Source organism: Penicillium canariense (assembly GCF_028826845.1).
Source record: "Penicillium canariense strain IBT 26290 chromosome Unknown utg000002l_segment0_segment0, whole genome shotgun sequence".
Classification (NCBI taxonomy): Eukaryota; Fungi; Ascomycota; class Eurotiomycetes; order Eurotiales; family Aspergillaceae; genus Penicillium; species Penicillium canariense.
In genome coordinates, this window is record NW_026622729.1 from 3832515 (window position 1) to 3853403 (window position 20889).

General features: G+C 52.4%; 6 protein-coding genes across 6 annotated transcripts; 1 reads left to right on the forward strand and 5 right to left on the reverse strand.

Annotated features, from left to right (window-relative positions):
• Positions 1 to 1296: 1296 nt before the first annotated feature.
• N7482_004557 (pyrroline-5-carboxylate reductase family protein) lies at positions 1297 to 2218 on the reverse strand (the record flags this gene model as incomplete). The annotated part of the gene is made up of 2 exons (XM_056686682.1): positions 1297 to 1598; positions 1669 to 2218. The coding sequence occupies 2 exons, from the start codon at positions 2216 to 2218 to the stop codon at positions 1297 to 1299; spliced, it is 852 nt and encodes a 283-aa protein (XP_056545424.1).
• Positions 2219 to 5658: 3440 nt separating this feature from the next.
• Positions 5659 to 7658, reverse strand: N7482_004558 (FAD binding domain protein; the record flags this gene model as incomplete). The annotated part of the gene is made up of 2 exons (XM_056686683.1): positions 5659 to 7574; positions 7655 to 7658. 2 exons carry the CDS (start codon positions 7656 to 7658, stop codon positions 5659 to 5661), a joined length of 1920 nt encoding a protein of 639 aa, XP_056545425.1.
• A 2199-nt stretch (positions 7659 to 9857) lies between these two features.
• Positions 9858 to 11849, reverse strand: N7482_004559 (putative GABA permease; the record flags this gene model as incomplete). The annotated part of the gene is made up of 7 exons (XM_056686684.1): positions 9858 to 10301; positions 10387 to 10712; positions 10775 to 11176; positions 11231 to 11313; positions 11373 to 11486; positions 11561 to 11631; positions 11688 to 11849. The coding sequence occupies 7 exons, from the start codon at positions 11847 to 11849 to the stop codon at positions 9858 to 9860; spliced, it is 1602 nt and encodes a 533-aa protein (XP_056545426.1).
• A 1774-nt stretch (positions 11850 to 13623) lies between these two features.
• On the forward strand, positions 13624 to 15366 carry N7482_004560 (uncharacterized protein; the record flags this gene model as incomplete). Its single annotated transcript, XM_056686685.1, has 5 exons — positions 13624 to 13821; positions 13901 to 14005; positions 14057 to 14281; positions 14354 to 14496; positions 14556 to 15366. The coding sequence occupies 5 exons, from the start codon at positions 13624 to 13626 to the stop codon at positions 15364 to 15366; spliced, it is 1482 nt and encodes a 493-aa protein (XP_056545427.1).
• Positions 15367 to 15571: 205 nt separating this feature from the next.
• Positions 15572 to 17563, reverse strand: N7482_004561 (glycoside hydrolase family 47 protein; the record flags this gene model as incomplete). Its single annotated transcript, XM_056686686.1, has 4 exons — positions 15572 to 15617; positions 15672 to 15929; positions 15995 to 16783; positions 16860 to 17563. The coding sequence occupies 4 exons, from the start codon at positions 17561 to 17563 to the stop codon at positions 15572 to 15574; spliced, it is 1797 nt and encodes a 598-aa protein (XP_056545428.1).
• A 1676-nt stretch (positions 17564 to 19239) lies between these two features.
• On the reverse strand, positions 19240 to 20679 carry N7482_004562 (nucleoside transmembrane transporter FUN26; the record flags this gene model as incomplete). Its single annotated transcript, XM_056686687.1, has 2 exons — positions 19240 to 20416; positions 20507 to 20679. The coding sequence occupies 2 exons, from the start codon at positions 20677 to 20679 to the stop codon at positions 19240 to 19242; spliced, it is 1350 nt and encodes a 449-aa protein (XP_056545429.1).
• Between the last annotated feature and the right edge of the window lie 210 nt (positions 20680 to 20889).

Here is a 20889-nt window from a genome sequence, read left to right on the forward strand (position 1 = left end):
CTCCGTCGCTCCCTCCATGATCCCTGTTCGCCTACTACAATCTAATGTACTCGGCTTTGTGACGGTACAGGTTAATGTGCCTGCAACCCTGTGGCCTCAGATCATACGTAAGGCATTGTACCACAACTAATCCCTCCTTGTTTCAGGTATATGATAGGTCAGTAAAAGGTCATGTATCACTTCAGGCTAGAACTGTTCCAGGTGCCCGAGCGTCACACCACAGAAGTTGTTCGTCTCGCGGTACCAAATCATGAGGCACACAAGTGCTCGCATACCCGGGCCAGTCCACATTTTACTGATGTATTTAGGCCCCTGCAATGTGGGATGTGATCATAATATTGTATTGTATTTTCTCGAATATCAATATTATCGCGAGGGGCAGGAGACTGGAATGTGGCTTGCAGTTTGCAAGTCTGGTAATCGTCGCAGTAAAAGACGAGACCATGCAATATTGGCAGTTTCAGCATTCTGCGAATCATCTGTAGATGAGGTAGGTAGTACAATATTCCCCCAGAAGCTATCAATCTTCGGCAAATTCCCTCTGAAATTCTTCTTCTTGATTGCCGTGGCATCTCTTTGCCATCTTATTCTGTCTTATCCGACCACTCTTGCTCGTGACAGACACAATCGGTTGCCTACAAGTATTCCCTAATTATCACATCTTCGCCTCGCTCAAGGTGCTCCAACGTGTCACGGTATAGGCGAAGGCCAGCGTCACACATTCACAAACACATTGAGATTCATCATACCAGCTTAGACCCCGATTCCATAAGGAACGCCTCTGTTGCGATCCCCACTGAGCCTATGGCTCTCGCCAATAGCAACGTCGACAATCTCCGAGCTTCCATGACATCCTGCACACGTCCCTCTACTTAGTATACCTCGGCTGCCCAGACGCCTGTTGTCGCTTATGGCAAAGATATCAACTAGCCCCATTCCAAATTCGACGTCGGGTCCTGAACTGCGGGAACACCGCGGCGCGCAGGGGGGTGGTATTGCAACTCTCCAAGAAACTCCATCCCGTATATCGCTTTATCACCTGATAACTGTGATATTCCATTTAGTCTGAGTAAGGTGGCGCTCTAGCTTGCATTCACGGAGTTCGCTGTTGCATGGAGCATAAGAGCTGTGTACACAAAGCTCCAGCGTGCTTTCTATACTTACAAACAGAGGAAGAAATGCATCTAATCACTGTCAAGTATTATGATAGTTTGCTTTTATTCCAGGAGTAGCATACACGAAATAAGTTGTCCGAGTTACCGACTAACCTAACTTTCCCCGTAAACCAAAACATGTCTATTTCGCAAGAGTGTTGCCCAGCTCAGCAGCTCGAGAGGTGGCTGCCTTGACAGCCTTGTCGACAGTCTCCTTGAAGCCCAGGGCCTCGAAAGTCTGCAAGGCAGCGTATGTGGTGCCATTGGGGCTGGTGACGTTCTTGCGCAGCTGGCCGGGCTCGTCGGATGAATCGACGAGCATCTTGCCGGCGCCAAGGCAGGTTTGCGTGGCCAGGCGAGTAGCCTGTTCTTGGGACAGACCCAGAGCAGTAGCGCTGGAAATGAGGTGCTCCACCATGGCGAAGAAATAGGCGGGGCCGGAGCCTGGTTAGATGTTAGTTGGGGGCGATTCTAACGTTTTGTGAGTCGACTATTTAAACCCATATATACTCACCAGAGAGACCAGTCACAACATCGAGCAGCTCCTCCTTGTCTACCCACTCGGTGGCCTTGCTCACACTGCTGAGCAGGGAGTTGACCAGCTCCTTCTCGGCAGCGGTCACATCGGCACTGGCAAACGCACCCGAAGCACCTTCGCCCACAAGCGCAGGTGTGTTCGGCATCACACGGACAACGTGGGCAGTCCGTCCATCGCTAGTCCGAGACCACTCCTGCAGACTGTTGAGAGTGATGCCCGCCGCAATGCTAACAACGACGGGGAGAGTCTGGCGCTGCGACCAGGAAGCGCCGAGCTCCTCACACACGCTCTTGGTGACCTGGGGCTTAACAGCGATGATCACGATATCTGCATCAGCGCCAGCTTCGGTATTGACAGTCGTGGTCCGCACGCCAACGGCAGCAAGCTTCTCCCGGTTGACGTCCCAGGGCTCCGAGACGTAGATGTTCTGCTTGTCGACGCCCGTGCTCACCAGGCCGCCAATGATCGCGGAGGCCATGTTGCCTCCGCCGATGAAGGCGAGCTTGCTCTCTTGGAGGGATGGCATTGTCGCGTTAGTTTGTCTTGGAGGATGTTGAGTTTCTTGATGTTGGCCGAATCCCCCACTTTGACGGTTTAACGTTGGTGGGGCACGTAAAAACAGCCAGACCGCCCGATGTCGGCTATGGAAACAGTGGTTCTCACAATGGAGGGGCGCGCAATATATGCAGGACAAAGGTCAAGGGCTAAGTTCGCTGGGTACTGAAGGCGGAAAGAAAATATTCTATGCCTTGAGATTTATAAAGGCTTCTCGGGGACCGCCTAAGCTCATTCCCTGCCGTCTCCAATTTCTTGTAGCCGGCCCGGTTAGCCGGAATTCCTGCCTCAATCACCGCCCCATGGGGCATGTGTGTGGTATGCATTTGATGGGAAGCTGCAGCTTATTTTTTTAGCTCCTTTTCGAAAGACGAAGAAAACCAATGTTCGGACTACTTTGAAGCTTTGTGTGTGAGCAGGCGAACAATAAGACGAAGACGGAAAATATCCAGGAAGGGTATAGATTCCAATGGGAACCAGCCTCCAGAAATAACAGCACTCAATCATCTATTTGTAGCTTTTTAGCTTGCAATTCCATTCGCTCACATAGTGGCCGCGTTGGTTGCAGCGGTGCCAGCTCACGCATGTCATGAGGGCATAGACATCTCGGAAAGTGCTATTATTTGGCGGAGCATGACGCTCGCCGCCTTCCTCCATCTTTCTTCTTACGCTTATACCTTTCGAATATTCGCTCCGCGAATTTACGAGGATTGGAATGTCTCCTTGGCTCTTTGCTTCGATCACACATTGGGCTTATCTTTGAGCCAGCCTCAACAGCCACCTGCTTCGCGGACAATCGCTTTCAGCAAGAGGGGACCACTACCGACGAGCTATTCACCCAGATCTGGTTTCAACTCGCCTAGCACAGGCTCCTGCAATATATATACAAGAATCCCCTTGATGTTATAATATCTTCTTATAGTGCACGTGCTATGGTTATATGAAGGTTATGCTGTTCATACTAATTGACTTGTATAATGAGTTGTTACTGTTCAAATCACCTCATTTAAGTATGTTTGACTGACTACTAACTGATCTCTAGAAATCAGCTCAGTATTTCTATACAAAATACATAAGGGATTTCAGCTTGAAAGATGGACTTTATGATCTGATCGCTTCAAGCTTCACTCACATTGCTCTACCAATCCACTTGTTCGTTGTTTGATAGAAACTTCATCAGAATTATGTCCTACAGGGAAAAAAACCACCAAAAATAAAAGTAAATGACAAGAGTGGGATTCGAACCCACGCCCCTTTCGAGACACGGAAGTTTGGATCAGGTAAACCTGAACCGTGCGCCATAGACCAACTCGGCCATCTTGCCCTTAGTAATCACTTCAGTATTTATTGGCTCTATGAACAGCGTAGCGTGAATCCTAAACTTCTGGCGCAGTATCACCAAAACTCGTCGTCGGCGACATACAAAAAAAAACCCCACAACTGCTACCTACGAATATTAAAGGTGACTTTGGAGCAGCGTCTTTTTGACTTAGTGAAATCCTATTTGAAAAGGATGCGAGGCACCTAGAGTTCTCAGTAGATAGCGGACACAAGTAATAATTCCCGGCCTTTTATAGACGGAACGAGGTAAGTACGCACTCATGAATAGCTGCGTGGAAGTCCAGAGTTCTTATCAGCAAGAACGACTCTTAGGCGATGTCCCCGTGGTCATGCAAGTCTGACCTTTGCAGAATATCCAACCCCTTAGATGTATATATATCGGCAACGGGACGGGACAAGCGCCAGTGCCTATCAATAAAGACAATTTGGGCTACCTTTCATGCGCCTTGGTTTTGGACACCTTTTGATATTCCAATTCCCACCTATCGGTATTCTTACACCCGATGGCTCTACACTTATGTGTGCAGAGGGCACTCGCGATTTTGCGCAATGGACGACTCCAGGTTTCTCGCAAGATAGATATGCAGAGACATCACCGTCAAATCTCGGGGAGTATACACGAAGAGAGAAGCCTCGACAATCTGCTGCTAGAACCAGCGCAAAATCTCGTGAATGATCTTGCCATCTTGCCAGGATTCTGCTCATCGGGACGCTCGGTTAATGTCAGCTTTTCGCAAGGTGCGAGAAGCAGATCCACGAACTTAGCCTCACCGAGGAACATTTACACTGGGGGAAAAGAAGAAGATTCCTACGTCCGTTGATACCCTATTGTCGGCGAAAAACCTACGATAAATGCCGTTCGAAAAGCGTCATAGATTTCATGCATCTCTATCTTATGCAGTTCTCCGCAACTGTTCTATGGTGTGCTCTTAGATTGCTTCGGACCGATTCCCCACGAGAGACCCGAGAACCGGCCGCAGCCCCCTGGACCCTGTACTATCGGCTTACCTAGACGGTGTACTTACCCGGTCTACTGACCTACGCCACTTCAAAAAGCTATTATGGTATGGTGGGGCTTAAGCCGGCCTAGGCGTGGCTTCATCTTCCGCGTCTAGTCCAACAAGTGGCTAAGTGACGAGGTTCGCCCCCACCAGCAGCCTGCTGTGGCTTACCTTGAAACTTCTAGCGGTTGCAGTTTCTATTATAGGGATTGAGTATACAAGCTCATGGCTTGGACATATGCATAAGCATGGCGTGGAATAGATATCCATAGATAAATAGATGGGCGACGGGTGGAAAAAAGATGTGTGGAAGAAGGAACGAGTAGCTAGGGAATCGATTCGATTTCACGAAGTTCGATATCCTGGGTATAAACCCGGGTTGGTAATCTTTAGCAAATGAAGTACAAGCAGAAATCTTAAGCTTGCAGTGAACGGTTAGTTTTATATCAGCTAATTTAATGCGCGCCAAACTAGGTTTACTGCTCTGAATACACAACCATCTAATAAAGATCTTCCTTTTTAATTGACTCACTCTAAATCTAGACTAGTTCAGACATGAAAAAAGAAAGTCCATCCAAGTGAAAAGGACGGAAGGAGAAATCGTAGAATGATCGAACCGTGAACCCAAAATGGAGCCAAAAGCCGTGTAGTGCAAAGTTGACCGAGTAAACAAAAACAAGAGAGCCACCCGCTAAAATACATCAAAACAAAAAGACCTTGAGGGATGGATGGTCATCGGTCCAGTCCAAGCAGTCCAATGAACACTGTGGACCAGGGCGGCCTTGACTCACTTGCCGATCCCAGCAAGTATTGCGAGAAAAAGATATGCAAATGGTGGACTATGCAAAAATGTCGATAATATGTACAATCGAAGATGCTAATTGGTGGGATCGAATTTCGTGTCGTTTTCGAGGATGATTGGTTGATAAGTTGTGCAGAAAGTAGGGCGAACCTTCTCCGAAGCGCCAGGGACTTGCAAGTCGCAGATAGATTTACCACGTTTCCTGATCTGAAGTTAGAACATGGCCCCGCAACAAGTAATCGGTTTCCGTTAAACGTGGGTCCGGTTTCAACTTACAGCAATGTACTGTCCCGCCTCCTTCTTGCGCTGCCAGAACAGCTCCGCCTCCTTGGCGTTCAGGTTACCCTTGGCCATGGCGACCTCGACAAGCGCGGCCTCGACGCCCTCGCCCATGCCCTTGCCGCTGCCGCAGACAAAGACTCGGCCGTCTAGCGCGTTGATCACGTACCAGACCAGATCTGCCTGGTGGCGCACCTCTTCCTGGACATAGCGGCTCTCGCCGCGACGGCTCTGTACCACTGTGCGGACCTTGTCCTCGTGCACGCCCCACTCGCCGCTGTACAACTCATCGAGCAGGGAGTCGCGTACGCCCTGGAGCACCCAGACCTTGTTGGCGCAGTTGGCAGACTGCAGGCGGCGCTGGACGAAGCCGCGGAACGGGGCGATACCCACGCCCGCGCCGATCAGCAGCATAGGGCCGTCGGACGCGAAACGCTTCGCCAGCGGGTTGGCCATCAAGCCGCGGAACATGGGGATGTGGAGGTCATGTTTCTCGCCGGCGGCCTCGGCCTTGATCGCTTGCTGCGCCAGGCGCTCCAGGTAGCCGGAGCTCACGCCGGTGCGGTCGCCGCCGCGCCAGTCGTTGGACTCGGCGACGGTGACGGCGACTTCGATGAGGCGGCGGCACTCGGTGCCCTTGAACTGGCAAGAGATCATAGGGTCTTGGGAGAGCGAGTAGAAGCGCGGCATGAGGGTGTTTAGCACGGAGAGGAGGTGGTCGAGGGGGGGTTGGGAGGAGGGGAAGGCGTATAGGAGCTGGGACAGGCTGATGTGCGAGGTTGTGCGGAGGTCGCAGAACGCGCCTTGGCCCTGAGCGGAGGACAGGTACTCGAGGATCTTCTTCTCGTTCTGCTCGGCTGTGTACTCAGCCAGCAGACGGAAGAGCGGCTTGGTCGGGGGATAACTCTGGATATCGGAGCACCAGCTCAGGACTTCGCGGCGGGTGGTGATCACTTCGCGCGGCTTGTCGTCGCCCCAAATCGTCGGCCAGCGACCTTTGGTCGTGCGCATGCACACTTTCTTGTCCCGCCTAGATTTCGGCACACCCAAGAGATTGAGGATATCCTCCACCTCCTCGTCTTTGTTCTTGGGGCACACGCCGATGGCGCCGCCCACGACGAAATCCACCATCCCGCTCTCGGCGGGGTAATCGGTGACATCAATGTCGAAGTGATATGTGCGCTTCTCCGCACCGCCCTTGGTCAGCTCCCGGGCATGGTGAAGTGGAGCCCGATACACCTCGTAAGGAGGATGCGGTTGCACGAATTGCGGGGGGTGATCCGCGGGGCCAAGCTGGATATCGGCCGCATGTGCGGGGGCCGGCTTGAACGACACGGTCTTCTCCGGCAGCGGGGCGATATTGGAGAGATGGCTGTCCAAGGTGAGGAGATCCAAGTTCAACTTCAGGCTGGCAAAAGCCTTATTATCGGGCGCCGTGATCGAATTGAAGCCGGAAATGGGCCCGTCCAGCAGCTGCAGTGGCCGACCTCGGCAGCAACCTCCGCCGCAGCACATCGATTGAATCTTCTGTGTACCACCTGTACCCACATTCTCCAACACCCGGCGCATGTCCTCCGAGTTCTGCGAGATCAGAATGGTCGAAGCTCGGCGTTGACGGCCATTGGGCTTGTGAGCGAGCTCCTCCTCGCTCTGGGTCTCGCTTGGGGGTGTGATCGGGGTGGTAGGGGAATTGGAACCGGTCGAGTCGGTCCCTTGGGAAGCGGGTGAGCCGTTGAAGTTGGTATCGGTCACGGAGAGCGATCGCACGCCGCGCGGCTCTTCGGGGATCGGATTGTCGGGGTGTGAGGTCGAAGAGACGGGGATCTCTTGAAAAGTGCCCTTGCGGGGGCGGGACCCCGAAGAGGCGATGGCTGCCGACGGCATGACTGGATCGACGGCGTGAACTGTTCAACGGGCAAGGGAGTGAGTTTGGCAGGTTCTCAGGTGTGGGAGTGGTAGTTTGTAAGACTTTTGTTAAACGTACCCATGGGGAGCAGACGAGAAAGAGGAGCCGAGGACAGTGGGGGGGGAATCGGGGAGTGCCGCTTGGAGGAGGGAGGCGAAAGATAGTGACAAGCAAGCAGAACCACGCACAGGACCGGCTCCTTTTAATCGAAGGGGGAGAGTGGGATGAGAAAGGAAAGCGTGGGCCCGAGAAATGGACATGAGAGACGATCTGAAGGGATCGGGGCGGGGGTAAGTCCACGAAATTGAATGTCCCAATGGCCAGTGTCCCGTCTACTTGAATCCGTGGTGAAATGGGGAAAGGGAAAATTACGGCTGTCGGCTGTGGAGCGTGGGTTGGGAGCCCAGATTCGGGCAAGGAATTATCTGATTTTGCCACATTCTTCGTCACCGGGAACAATTACTTACAGCGCTCGGGCGCCTCAACGCCACACGCGAGGCCGTGACAGCTCCCGCAGGTACTGGGTACTTCTATCTACTCTCAAGTGCTGGTGGTTTACCAAGTACCGTCTTCACGGTGGTACAAGAGCGCGGCTGCACGGCGGGCATCTCGGCTGGGTGGCCGCGGGGTGGAATTAACTACTGGATATGGTGCTGACCCGGGTTCAGACATCGTACCCATCCCCCAGATCGACAGTGCATTGCAGCTGGCAAATGGGGAGACACTCATTATCTTCCAGATTACTCCAACTACGTACGAAGTACGTCGTCCTGACTGGGTATTACGTATGAATTTTGCTGCCGGGTTCCCGGCTGGAACTGTACCGGTACTGAACCGCTAATGCCGAGGATATCGGAGTGGAGTGGTCTGAGGCTTCTCATTTTTCTAAGCGAGTAGGGAAATGCAATGTGCCGCAGGGACCCCTCGTAAGAATTAGGAACGATCAGTATCAATTGGAACGATAGCCCGAAAAATCCCAATCCCATAAAGGGTGCGAGTTCCGGAGTGGGCCGACGCCGGATGGTGTAATCTGATTACCGCGATCCTGCGTTATCAATCAATCTGGTCAATCAATCAATCAGATAGCGCCAGTGACAAACCGCGCCAGAGACACCCCGCACCACAGGGCCCCTTTACCCGCTCTCATTCGCCCAGACAAAAGAAAGGCACGCTGAGAAGCGATTGGACAACGCTGCTCGCTAACCAAATTAATGTGTCCCCTGGACTACTCGGGGCCTCAACAAACACCGGTTTTTGGGAGCTGAAAGCACAGCCAGGACGGAGCTCCTCCGGCCCACTTTCCGACCAGCCCGGGCACCACCTGCTCGACCCAGTCGCGTCCCTGCCGCCTGGGCTTCGGGACGGTGAGTTCCAGCCAGTGGGAGGGGCTTAGGGCCCGTTCGGGGTGTGGTTTCCAACCGGTGGGTCATTCTAGAAGTCCCCATCGACGCTGCTAGTCCCGCAAAGAAACGGGACAATGGAGACCGAAGACTGAAGATGGTCTTTTCGCAAGGCTCCCAAGGAGGTGATATCATCGGAGGCTGGGCTGAGCTGGTATCACAGATCGATAGTCGATCACGGAGTACTCCCCATGGAGAAGTTCTTTTATGTTTTTGAGGTGAGGCCCGCCTCTTATCGCCTGATCGCCTGAGCGTCGGGTCCTCGGCATCTTGACCATGGGTTGTGTAAAGCCAAGACAGGTAGGCCAAGGAAGCCAGGGGGTTATGTACGAAGTAAAGGGGTGCCGGAATTAAAAGGAGGGCGAGACAGGAGGAACGGGAAGTAAAATCGGGCTGTGACACCTTCCCGCCTCAGGAAGTGCGCGGCACATGCAAATGGTTCCATCTGATAACTTCAATCTGATAATTTTAAATTTAGATTTAGTGTTCAGGACGGGGCGGTTGGGCATCCTGCCTCCTGCACGTTGCACGCTGCTTCGAGTAACCAGCCCCGTGGATCACCACGTCATCTTACAGGGGTGAAGGAAGAATAGAGAGAGGTTCAGGGGGTAGATGGCCATCTGCGTCTAATCAGGCCCGATTAGGCCGAGCCAGAAAAGAGAGGTGGTGAGTATACAGTTCAATAACGACCTAGTACGTTTGTTGGCCAAGGCACCGGAAACCATTCAATTGAGGCTATACAGCCGTCTTGACACATTTGATATTCTACATCCAGTCATCACAGAACCACGCACATTACATACGCGCATCCCAAAGAATATAAGGCAACAAAATGAATAAGAAGAGTAGAAAAGAGTGAACAGCTCCAGGTCACGCCTCGGCTAGAACCCAGCCTCCTCCCGCTTCACCAGAGCCACGGGCGGAATGAAATGATGCCGCCCGCGGACCCAATAATATACCGACGCCGATCCGATGACGCCAGCGTACATGACTACGCTCCAGTTCATCGTCTCGCGAGTCACAGGCGTCGACAGCGGGAAGAAGGCGAAGATAAACACTGGCAGCAGGAAGGCCAGCGCACCGATGTTGACTGCCATGCCATACCGGCCCAGCGTCCAGCGATGGTGGGGTAGGGGCTCGCCGCGCAGGCGCTTCAGCAGCACGCAGCCGATGGACACAATGTACGCGGACATCAGGGATGTGATTGTCAGCGAGATCACGGCGTTGAGAGCGACGGTGCTGCCGATGTTGATCATGGAGAGCAGGATGGTTACAAAGAGCGAGACCATCACGGAGTTGAGCGGAATGTTCCAGCCTGGTGTAACCTGCCAGCACAGTCAGCATGGGTGAGTTGGAAAGTATGGATAGTACTCCGGAATGGATGAGGAAGAAGAGGTGGGGGTTGCCTACGTATGCAAAGAACGATGAGAATGGAAGGCCTTCGTCTCGCGCAAATGACCATAGCTGCCGGGATGCGGTCGCGACTTCTGTGATTGTACTGGCGGTTAGGGTGACTACCAGCACGGCGGTCATCGCGTTGGTCGCGGCGATGCTGCCGGTCGTGTTGTAGAATATTTGGATAAACGGGAACCCCGTGGAACTCTCCAGTACTGTTTCGACGTCTCCCAGGGTGAAGCATAACGTCACTAACATGATGAACCCCAAGACCCCATTGACTGCCACAGAGGACATCATCGCTTTGGGCAGTGTTTCTGATGCATCTTTGATTTCCTCAGCTGCGAGATGTTAGCAAACCGTATTCCGTTCTCGTCTGCCACGAACAACAAATCTCACGTACACATGTGGACAGAGCAGTCGTAGCCTAGCATGGAAGTAATCGTCGTCGACAAACCAACCAAGGTTGCCGTCCCGGAACTATCCCAGCCGCCACCATTGTTGAAATGCGTGAAGACATCACGGACATTGTTACGCGGCGCCAGCACCCACAGCGGGATGACAATCGAAAAGAGGCCGATGACATGGATGATCAAGATCAATCCTTCCACAAAGGGCAGGTTCTTGGCGAGAAACGTGTTGAACAGAATCGAGAATGTGGAGATGGCGATTACCAACATAGTGCCATGCCATCGTTGGAAGTTGTAGTCTGGTTGATTGAGAACCACTAGGCCCTGGATGATGGTGCCAGCTAGATAAGCGATGGAGACGATGGCGCATTGCCAACCCATTGCAGAGAGCCAACCTAGGATTGATGATCAGTATGCAAAGTCTTGCACAGGAACATGGTGTTCTCTACCTGTGATGTAGCTCAGAAACTTCTGTCCTCTCCGAGGCGCAAACTCTGATACCCAATGGTACTGTCCGCCAGCAGTTGGAGCCCTAAACACCATGCATCAGCGCTGAGCAACTAGTGCCGAGGCCCACAGATCCCAACTTACATCGATGCCATCTCAGCGATACTGGCATACACGAGCGTAAAGCCCAACGACACACCAATAAAGCCCCAGATCAGACCTGCGGTGCCGCCATCAGTTAATCCGGCGGACAATAATCTGATACTGCAAGTCAGTCTCCGCTATGACCATTACACCTTGGAGACGCGCGGCATGGAGATGGGGAGACACACGTTAAGATAACCTCCCAAGTACAAATCAGCGTGCAACCAAATCCGACAATTGAAATAAATCGGAAGTTTCTCTTCGCCGTGTCAGCTTGTGGCACCATGTTTTCGAAGTCTCTGCTGCTTTACTTACCCGTAGCACCTGTACTCGGCCCAGTGCACTCATATCCCGCTGATCCGCCACCGTCCCCATATATCGGCGCGCAACGAGACCCTTCTGGGGATAATCTTCGACATCATCAGTTACGCTGAAAGCCAACTGTGACTCGCTCCTCGTGCGGCGGAGTATCACCATCGTCGCAGAGAATTCAGGTGGCGCCTCAAGAGCTCAAATCACCACGCAACAAGCCCAAGGAACTGTCGCAGCTGTTCTCGATTCATGCAACGCAAACCACGCGGGTCGTCGACCCGTGGAAGATTATAAGTAGATAAAGGTTCGAAGGACCGAGCTCACACATCGGAAGGGAAATGCCGGCTAGTACCACGCCGTGACCGAAAGAAGCAGGTAGCAGGAGAAGAGGTTCCAGCTAGCGGGGGTCATATCAGGGCTTGAGGCGTCACTCGCAGGCGAAGGCGTGGAGTTGACGTGGGAGCAAGGCATGGCTAGGGAGAATTCTCGCACCCCAGGCCATGTGGGCAATTGTTTCCCCCGAGCCTGACGAGCCAGACACAGCGCCTGAATGACACATCTGATATTCCATTGATAAAGGGAGAAATGCGGGCGTTAGCAGTGAGCTTGGGCCCTGGGAACTCAATTTTTTGGGGGATTTGCTTGGTGGATGGCCCAAGCCGATTACCTTGCGAGACTCGGACTTTCGGCGTTATCCCTTGAATTCGAAATGAGGGCGTTTAAGAATGGGCGATGAAGCCATCGGCGCCTTGCATGCCAGGGGGGTTGGGCGCAGGGTTCTCCTTGCCAGCAGGCATTTGGCGAACTTTGGTGGAATCATCTTTTTCCAGGCTTTGCTTTCCTTCTGCTTGGGGAGAATTCCTTCTTTGTTGGCTTCTTGATTCTTCTTCTGCGGCGTTAGATTATTATTGAGAGTGTGGCATTTGCCTCATCGCGTACTATACTTCCACAGGATCGCGATGGTTACAGTGCCGGATGGGCGGCAGATCCTCGAACGCGATGTGACACCTCATACCCTCACACCACCACTAACACCCCCTAATCCCTAATGCCGGTGCAGATCAGGACCATCCCTTAATGCTGTTCCCCAGAATTTAACGAATTTAACTCGCCAAACGCCACAATGCCCTAAACCGACGGTGAGCGCCGGTTGAATGCATTTACCCCCTCGCATGTTTGTCCCAAGGCCGCAACACGGAAACCACATGGGCTGCCCTATCGGAAAGCTGCCCTCTGCGATCCGCGGGCAACACCGTAGCTCGCATGCTGATCAACGCCTAATGCAAGAATGGTAGCGGACCGGTTGGTCCCGTCCATGACTGAGTTATTGGGGCCCTGACGTGAGGGGAGGTGCCGCTAGCCAATGTTGCGGAGGTCTTGGGAGTGTGATATCAGACTTGTGCTGCACAAAATAACAACAACACACAGTATATTGGGTGCATTGGGTTTTATCCCACTGTTCATTCTCGTCTATTGAAGGGTGACACAATAATCCGCCACGAAAACTTACTTTTTCGTCACTCGGAGAGCACAATAGCTGCCTGGGAGCTGGAGCTAGACCACGAACCTGGAAGCTTGAGATTCGGCCGGGAACTGAGTCCGAGGCCAATCTAGGTATACCCTGTACTTGGGTCCGCCGAGATATGCGCTATATTCGGCTGCCGACACAAGCTGCTCTGCAATCATTGAATCATAGTCTCCTCTGTTATCCCGGCTTTTTGGTCGCATGCCGCGAGATAACCGCCGAAGCGTATATACCTGGATCGTGCTCCTTCTTGCCCTCCTTTCCTGGAGAGGCTGTTCTGCCTCGCACTCATGTCCTTTCCTCTCCTTATCCACACTCTCTCATAAATCCAATTAGCCCCGTTGGGAACACAGGGAACCTGTTTCCTCATGTTAGAAAACGCCACCCACTCGTCTGTCACTCTGTGTTCTTGCCATGGGCGGCCCCTATGTCCCCCCGGGCCAGTCACCGCCGTTCGAGGTGGTTGATGACTACCACCATGGGGCATGGATAATCATTACAGTTGCTTTGGGACTGGTGATCTCACTGGTTTGCTTTTTGATTCGGCTTTATGTCCGGCTCATGCTGATTCCGCCGTTTTCGCGCGATGACTTTGTTTTGTTGGGAGCGACGGTAAGATCGAGCAGTCTTCGTCTCAAGCCCAATTCTGCAGTCGAATGGCAACTAACCGAGACAATTGGGGGCGGCGCAGACAGTGGCAATTGTACAATCGATATTAATCTTCTACGCCTGTTCACGCGGATTCGGGAGCTCGATTACCTTGCTGGACGATAGCCGACTTAACCAGATCCAGGCAGTAAGTTGGCCATTTATGTTTATTTTTTGTTCGCCAAGGCTAATCAGTCAGTTAATTGCAACAAGCGATATCTTCGCTTTGATTATTATTTACCTCTCCAAGTGCTGTGTTGTCGCCATTTATCTGCGCCTCACCCCTCAGAAATCACACAACCTCGCCTCGTGGGCCACAATGGCTCTGTGCACCGCATGGCTTATTCCTGCCGTATTCATATTGCTGGTCAACTGCGAACTGAACAAGCCTTGGAGAACCCAGGGAGGCCAATGCCGGAATTTGGTAGGTTTAGCATTGATGGAGATGGTGACCGGCCACAGATCGACTTTGCTGATTATGGACCAATTTGTTTAGTATAAACGATGGCAATTCATCGCAGCACTGGACATAGTCACTGAGCTCATTATATTCCTTCTAGCAGTCGCTCTTCTCAAGGGCCTGTTCATGTCGGTGAAGCGCAAGCTCGCCATTGGCTTTGCATTTATCTTTCGATTTCCGTGAGTTCCTGCCATGGCAAGTCGAAGCATACATGTCTAATCCGGAACAATCTTTGCAGCCTCATCATCTTCACCCTCCTCCACATTTCAAACCTTCACTCCGCCCTCAACGACCCGGACGTCACGCTTGCAGCCGCCGAACCCACCCTCTGGCTCCAGGTCGAAGTACACTATGCCCTCGTCGCCTGCAGCGTATTTTGCCTCCGTCCGTTCATGGCAGCCGTCAGCACAAACTATGGAACAGCTGGTGACTCGAACTTGGAAAGCAGTGCCTCGCGATCACGGGGCACGAAGGGAAGCTCGAAGTCGGGGTCGAATTCAAATTCTGCTTCGGGCTCGAACTCCGCCTCGAGATCAAGATCGCTTTCTCGCGTACAAAGGAAACGGGCCGGAACCGTGTCAAGGTCAAAATCGAGGATCGAGATCCCCCGCTCCGTGTCGAAGGAACGAATTTACCAGGACGAGCCAAAGCTTCTTGGCGAGAACAGAGAATATGACCGACAGAAGAAGAAACAGGCTGTGCATGCGGCGGCTGATACTCCTATTCGAGCCCCACTTCGTCGGTCAATGTTTCCACTTGGCGTGTCTAGCCAGCCGACCTTCAAGAAGACAGACGGAGCACAAGGAAAGAGCCGAGGACAAACAACAGATCCATCTCTGTTGGACTGCGATGCCATTGAGCTCATGCCTCAATTACATCGGCAGCATGCACGGCAGGAAAACCAGGAACGCTTTGCAGGAGAAGATCTAGATCAGATGATTATCCGCAAGGAGGTGCAATACTCGGTCGAGTACGAGTATGATGAGGCGCAGCGAAGGGGACAAGGTTCGTCGAAGAGGACTTCTCACGATGAGGTGGCCTATGTGTAAAATATACAGCGGAGATAATATGAATTTAATCTTGCATAAAGTTTCCACATTCCCCGGGCGTTCGATTAGCGAGAGTGTATGCATGCACAGGTTTCAAAAGATCCCCAACGCCATCCCATCAAATAATCCCATAACGCCGTATACCCTCCAGCAGTCTATCTAAATAACGCTAATCAGCTCGAAGGAAAGGGCGTTGGCCTGTTGTTCATACAGGCCCGGCTGGTCGCTTGAATGGATGTGCCTCGGTACTCCTGAGAAACGTATTAGCCTAGCACGGAATGATGCGGGTGACAGCAACCGCTTACAGAACATATTCATCCAAGCTGATATAGCCAGGCTCGGAAAAGATCAGGTACAGGTACTTGAGCGTTTCGGCAAGCCAGAAGCTTTCCATTTTGTCGCTCATTTTCGAAAGCGGGTTGCGCACATCCTCGATGGCAGAGTGACCATACTTTGTGCGCGTTACCTTGTCGATTCTCTGGAATATACGCCATGCAGCATCCTGGAGCGTCTTGTCGCCCGTGATCCGATACATGATGAAGATGGACTCGATAGCTTCCGGTCTGGATCCAAAAGTTCATTAGTATAACAGGACTAACGCGCGCACTGCCGGGAATCGGCATCTTACCTGAGCTTGTATGTCGGATCCGAGATTCCGACGACACCGGGAGGGAGTCCATCATACTCGACCTGTTCCTGTGCTCTTTCGAGATGCCCCATCGAGTGGATTGGCTGGCCGAGGACATCTTCGTACCACTTGCCCTCATCCCACGGGCATTTCTCCATCTCTTTGCAGGGGCTGACTGTCATCGTCTCGGGCATGATTCCCGTTGGCATGGAGTCATAGGCCCAGATACATCCATCCGTAAGACCTCGTGCAATAGAAAGGTCTTCTGTCCGGTTGAAGATCTTGGACGCCAAGCCAACGGTGCCACCCAAGAAACACTTCAGGTGGTCCTGAACATACTCGATGCCGTGAAGGGAACCTCCCTTCAGCCCACGGACATTCGAAGTGAAAAGGAACTGTTTATCCTCATCCTTCGTCATCGCACGGAAGAGTAGTTTCTTCTTGATCGCCTCGATGGCCTTCTCGTACATATGGCGGTACTGGTCCGTCTGCGCACCAAGGAGGATATGTTCCTTGGGTAAGTACTCGTAAGTCGAATCAGCAGAACCGCCGAGAGAAAACTGCGACCAGTCAAATTTCAGATCCTTTGCGTTGACGAACACTGGCCACAACCCGGGAATTTTGGACTTTGATTGGCCCCGTTCCAGCTCGTTCGTGATCCGCTGGACGGCATCGAAATATTTCAGGTCGCCCGTCAGTTGAGACAGTCGAGTGAATTCAACGGTTAGAGAACCTAACTCGGCTAAGCTTGTGCGCTCTGACGGTTCAATTTCTTCGCCCTGGGCGGATCTGTAGGTGGCTCGTTAGTTTTCTGGTCATCATTTCTGCAGGCTGTTGCCGATTCGGCATTCGGACCTTGACATACTTGGACCAGTCCCACCGCATTTGTGGCATTCGGTTGTGCGTGTCAAATGCATTGAAGATCATGTCACCGAGCTCTGCAGCTTTCTTGAGGAAGATCGGGTGTTTGCCGTTGGTCAGATCGTGAGCAGCAAGGAAGCCGCCCATGTATCTGATGATAATTTCAAACACATTCACTTGCGCGCTCCGGGTAGTGGTGAAGTCGATTTGATCCAAAGCCTCTATGGCTAGATCGAGCTCGTCATCCAGCCCCATGATAATCAACGCGTCGAGCGAATCCACCAGAGTCGCACCCCACCCGCTGAAGGAGTCTTGATATCCACCGGTCTGTGGCGAGACTTCATCTCGCAGCCACGCATGGTCTTTGTAGCCATTCCATGAGTGCATAAAAGCTTCCTTCACGGCATTTTGTTTCTTAATTCTGCCCTTGCGCTCAGCTCTAGATTCAGGTGGAAAATTATGCTGGATTTGGGGGATTGCAGATGGAGATGTTGGTAAAGGAATGTACGAGGTAACGGGGAACCTCTCCGTAGCTGCGTTTAGATGGATCGTATCTGGCAAGAAGATAGTGGCTGCCGGGACCGGCTTTGGGTGCTTGTGCTGCCAGGCATGAAGGCGGCTGAGTGGTAACCAAACTAGGAAGAGATATGCGGTAATAAGTAGAAAGAGGATTGTTGTAAGCGAGCGTCCCTTGCGATTGGAGATCATAATGAAGGTGTTGCCGTGGAAAGAGAGGCCGTTAAACCAGAAAACAATTCAATGAATTTCTAAACGAATGACGCTCATCGAGGAGGAAAGTAGTCAAGGAAAGGCTAGATCATTGCCAGCTGAGAAAGCGAGAAAAAAAAGATCAAGTAACGAAAGAAAGACGGATGAGCGATCGCGCTTCATGAATGAAGCATCCACCCTTCCTGTGCAGAGAATTTAAAGGAGATGTCACAACAGCCAGGAATGGCTGAGGAGAAGAAGAGTCACCATGTGGGAAAATCGCGTCAGAAACCTTTTGCGTCACCGCCAAAGCAGAGTCGCAAGACCCCGTCGATCGATGGGGGAGCCTCTGATAACCTTCGACACGCGTCCGTGGGGAGAGCTGGATGCGAAATCCGAGTGGATAGGTCATGATTGGAGAGATCTGGCATGCAAGGGGCCGCAATGTGGCACTCCGCTAAGAAAAACAAACGATGTATTGCCCGTCCAAGTAAGGGCGAGGGCGCTCAGGGTCCAAGCTGTATTTGCAGTGGTTCTAGGCCTGACAAGTACTCGGTACCCGCGTGGCCGCAGCGGTTCTGGCGGGCGGGAGTGTACCGTGTACCGCCCGCCCCATCAGAGACAGTTCTCCACCATCCCCTGAACTTGCCTCGATCAGGCTAGATGCACCAGGCGGTCGCATGCGGTCGCATGCAAAGGCCATTTTTATGATAAATATTGTGGCGAAGTCCGTTGGTGTTGCGGGTCTGGGATCTTTGTCGGGATTTTGGTTGTTAAAGCTTGACTTTTTCCATAGCATGGTGCTTTTGAGATTCAACCAGGGGCGGAGGAAAACCAGCGGATGCTGCCAACTTGGTTGATATTGAGATGACTCGTCATAACCTCCTGGAGAAGTGGTACCGTTACACGGTATCTTGTTGATCAGTGCCAAGATGGGTCCGACGCAGGCCGGCGTAGTGTTCACCAGCCGTCCCTTGGCCAGGTTTCTCAGGCAATCGAAAGGAAGGTGGATAGTAACTTGATGTGGCTGCAGGTGATGAAACAAATATTGAAGAGGCAACTACCATTGTTAGCAAGTGGAAAAATTCCGAAAGAACGGGAAGGAGAGGAAACATGTGGCATTAGATCAAAGATGAACCGTTAAAATAAGGTTTGTAAATAAGCATCAACTTTGGCAATGGGCCATCGAAGGGGTGCTTCAGCATTACTCGAAGTCCAGAGCAAAGAGAAAACTGTATGATGATAGATGGGGCTTCACTTACTGCGGACCGAGACAGCTGCGTGATCCCTGTGAGAACGGCGGAGCGCCTCTTTCTACTCGGAGCCAGAATGCTGGCGCTGGGGGATGAGGGAGCTAACTTCAAGTTAGGGCCATTTGAGTTGGTCTACTCCGTACATAACTGAGAGAACTTCAGGATGACCGAGAAATTGACGTATGTCCTCAAGGCCGATGTAGTAGAAAGATAACGGGAACATGCCGCCCACTATCCCCGTCTGGTCTCACCTAGGCGACAACCCAGAGTCCCCGATCGCATACGCGTAAGATCAATACAAAAAAAGGGAATTTATTTATATGTGGTATGTGCAAATATGGTCAAAGTATACCAACCCCGAGATCCGTCAGTCATCACTCGTCAAAGCAGTCTATAAGAACCAAGCATCCCTAGACCGAGTGATCAGCTGACGACGAGAAAGCTCAATAAACTACCGGCAGCCAATCCTCCCACGAGCATCATGCTCATAAACCCTCCTGCAGCTTCACGTTCATCGGCAGTCACCCAGTGGCTAGCGCCCATCATGCAACTCGACGCCAGGTACCCATTGGTTGCACCGAAGAACAATTGCACGATGAAGAGGTAGAAGAAGTCACTCTTCACAACGGCTCCGTTGCCGTTGATATTGCAGAAGACGTACAGGGGCACGAAGATGACACGCGCCACGGCGAGGACGAAGGCCATCCAAGGGCGATGCGCTAGAGACAACTTCGGGATAGCTACCGCAAGACGCCCCCCAAGATCGCCGATGTTCCAAAACAAGAAAGCAAGGGGAATGAAGACAGTCGGTTCGGACATCCGAGGCCCTCCGGGGAAATGGACTGACTGGATCTCGGAGGTAAAGACTGGGAAGAACATCATTGTGACCAGGAAGCACACAAAGACAGAAAGCGATAGATAGCGCAGTTTCTTAAACAACGTCCACAAACTGACCGCTTTGTCAGGCGTACGGTCAACGAGAGAAGCACCCTCGTCCTCATCTGTCGCTTTCAGCTTCGGGTTGGGTCGGTTCCTGAGGAGATAGAGGAATGTTAGTAGCGTGAGTACCGAGACCCCCGTGGCAGTCAGGAAATATATGAAGGCTGATTTCGATGACGATCCCTGCGAGCCATCCTGACCTTGCCCGTCGCCGTTCTTCCTCGGTACTGCCAATACAGAGAAGATCTGAACAATGCACGGAAGGACACCCGCGACGCCCTGTCCACCCATGATCGCTTGTGTATACTCTTCCCTGCCGTACCCGGAGACATATGCAAAGACCCCGTTCTGATTTAGACCTGTGGCAAAGCTTGCGCCAAACACCATTACCATCAGGAAACCAAAGTACGCCTGCGCCGAGATGTCCTTCATGACGATGGTCGAGAATGCCAGGAGGGTGAAGATAAAGCAATTCATCAGCAGCGAGAGCGTGATGCGCCACGGGTAGGAGACTTGTTTCTGAATGGTTGCAAGAATGTACACGGTCCCGAGGTTGGTGACGGTTGAGACTGAGAGGATCGAGGATTGATAATGTGTTGCAGTCCAGTCATTCGACTCAAAGCGGCTGTAAAAGTAGGGCGCGGCGGCTAAGAACATATTCCTAGAGTAAAACCGAGGGATTAGATTTCACGACTGTCTGATACACTCCGGATTCGGCAGTCATGAAGACTACACCGACGGGGAAACTCACCATGCCCATAGCATGGCCACTCCGAGGAGGAAAAAGACGCTGTATTCCAACCGCGAGAAGCGAGACAGCGGTCTTTGCTGGCCCTGGCCATGTTCGCCAGCATCATCCTCCGCCGAGTCTTCCAGCGGCTCGTACGCCACGGGGTCGGCAAGAAGCCTCCGTACACGGTCCATGACCAGAGAATGGTATATGAGTCCCTTTCGACGGAAGGGAACCCAAGTTGTGAGGAAGTGATGCTCTCCCCGAGAGCGGCAAGGAGCTCAAGTGAAGTCCTATGCAGCCCGGATGAATCAGCGGGGAGGTCGGCTCGCCCAGGGCGGGTCCGCGTGACTAATTACGGACAATGCGAACTAGTTATGAAGAGCCTAAGAGAGAAGAGAAAC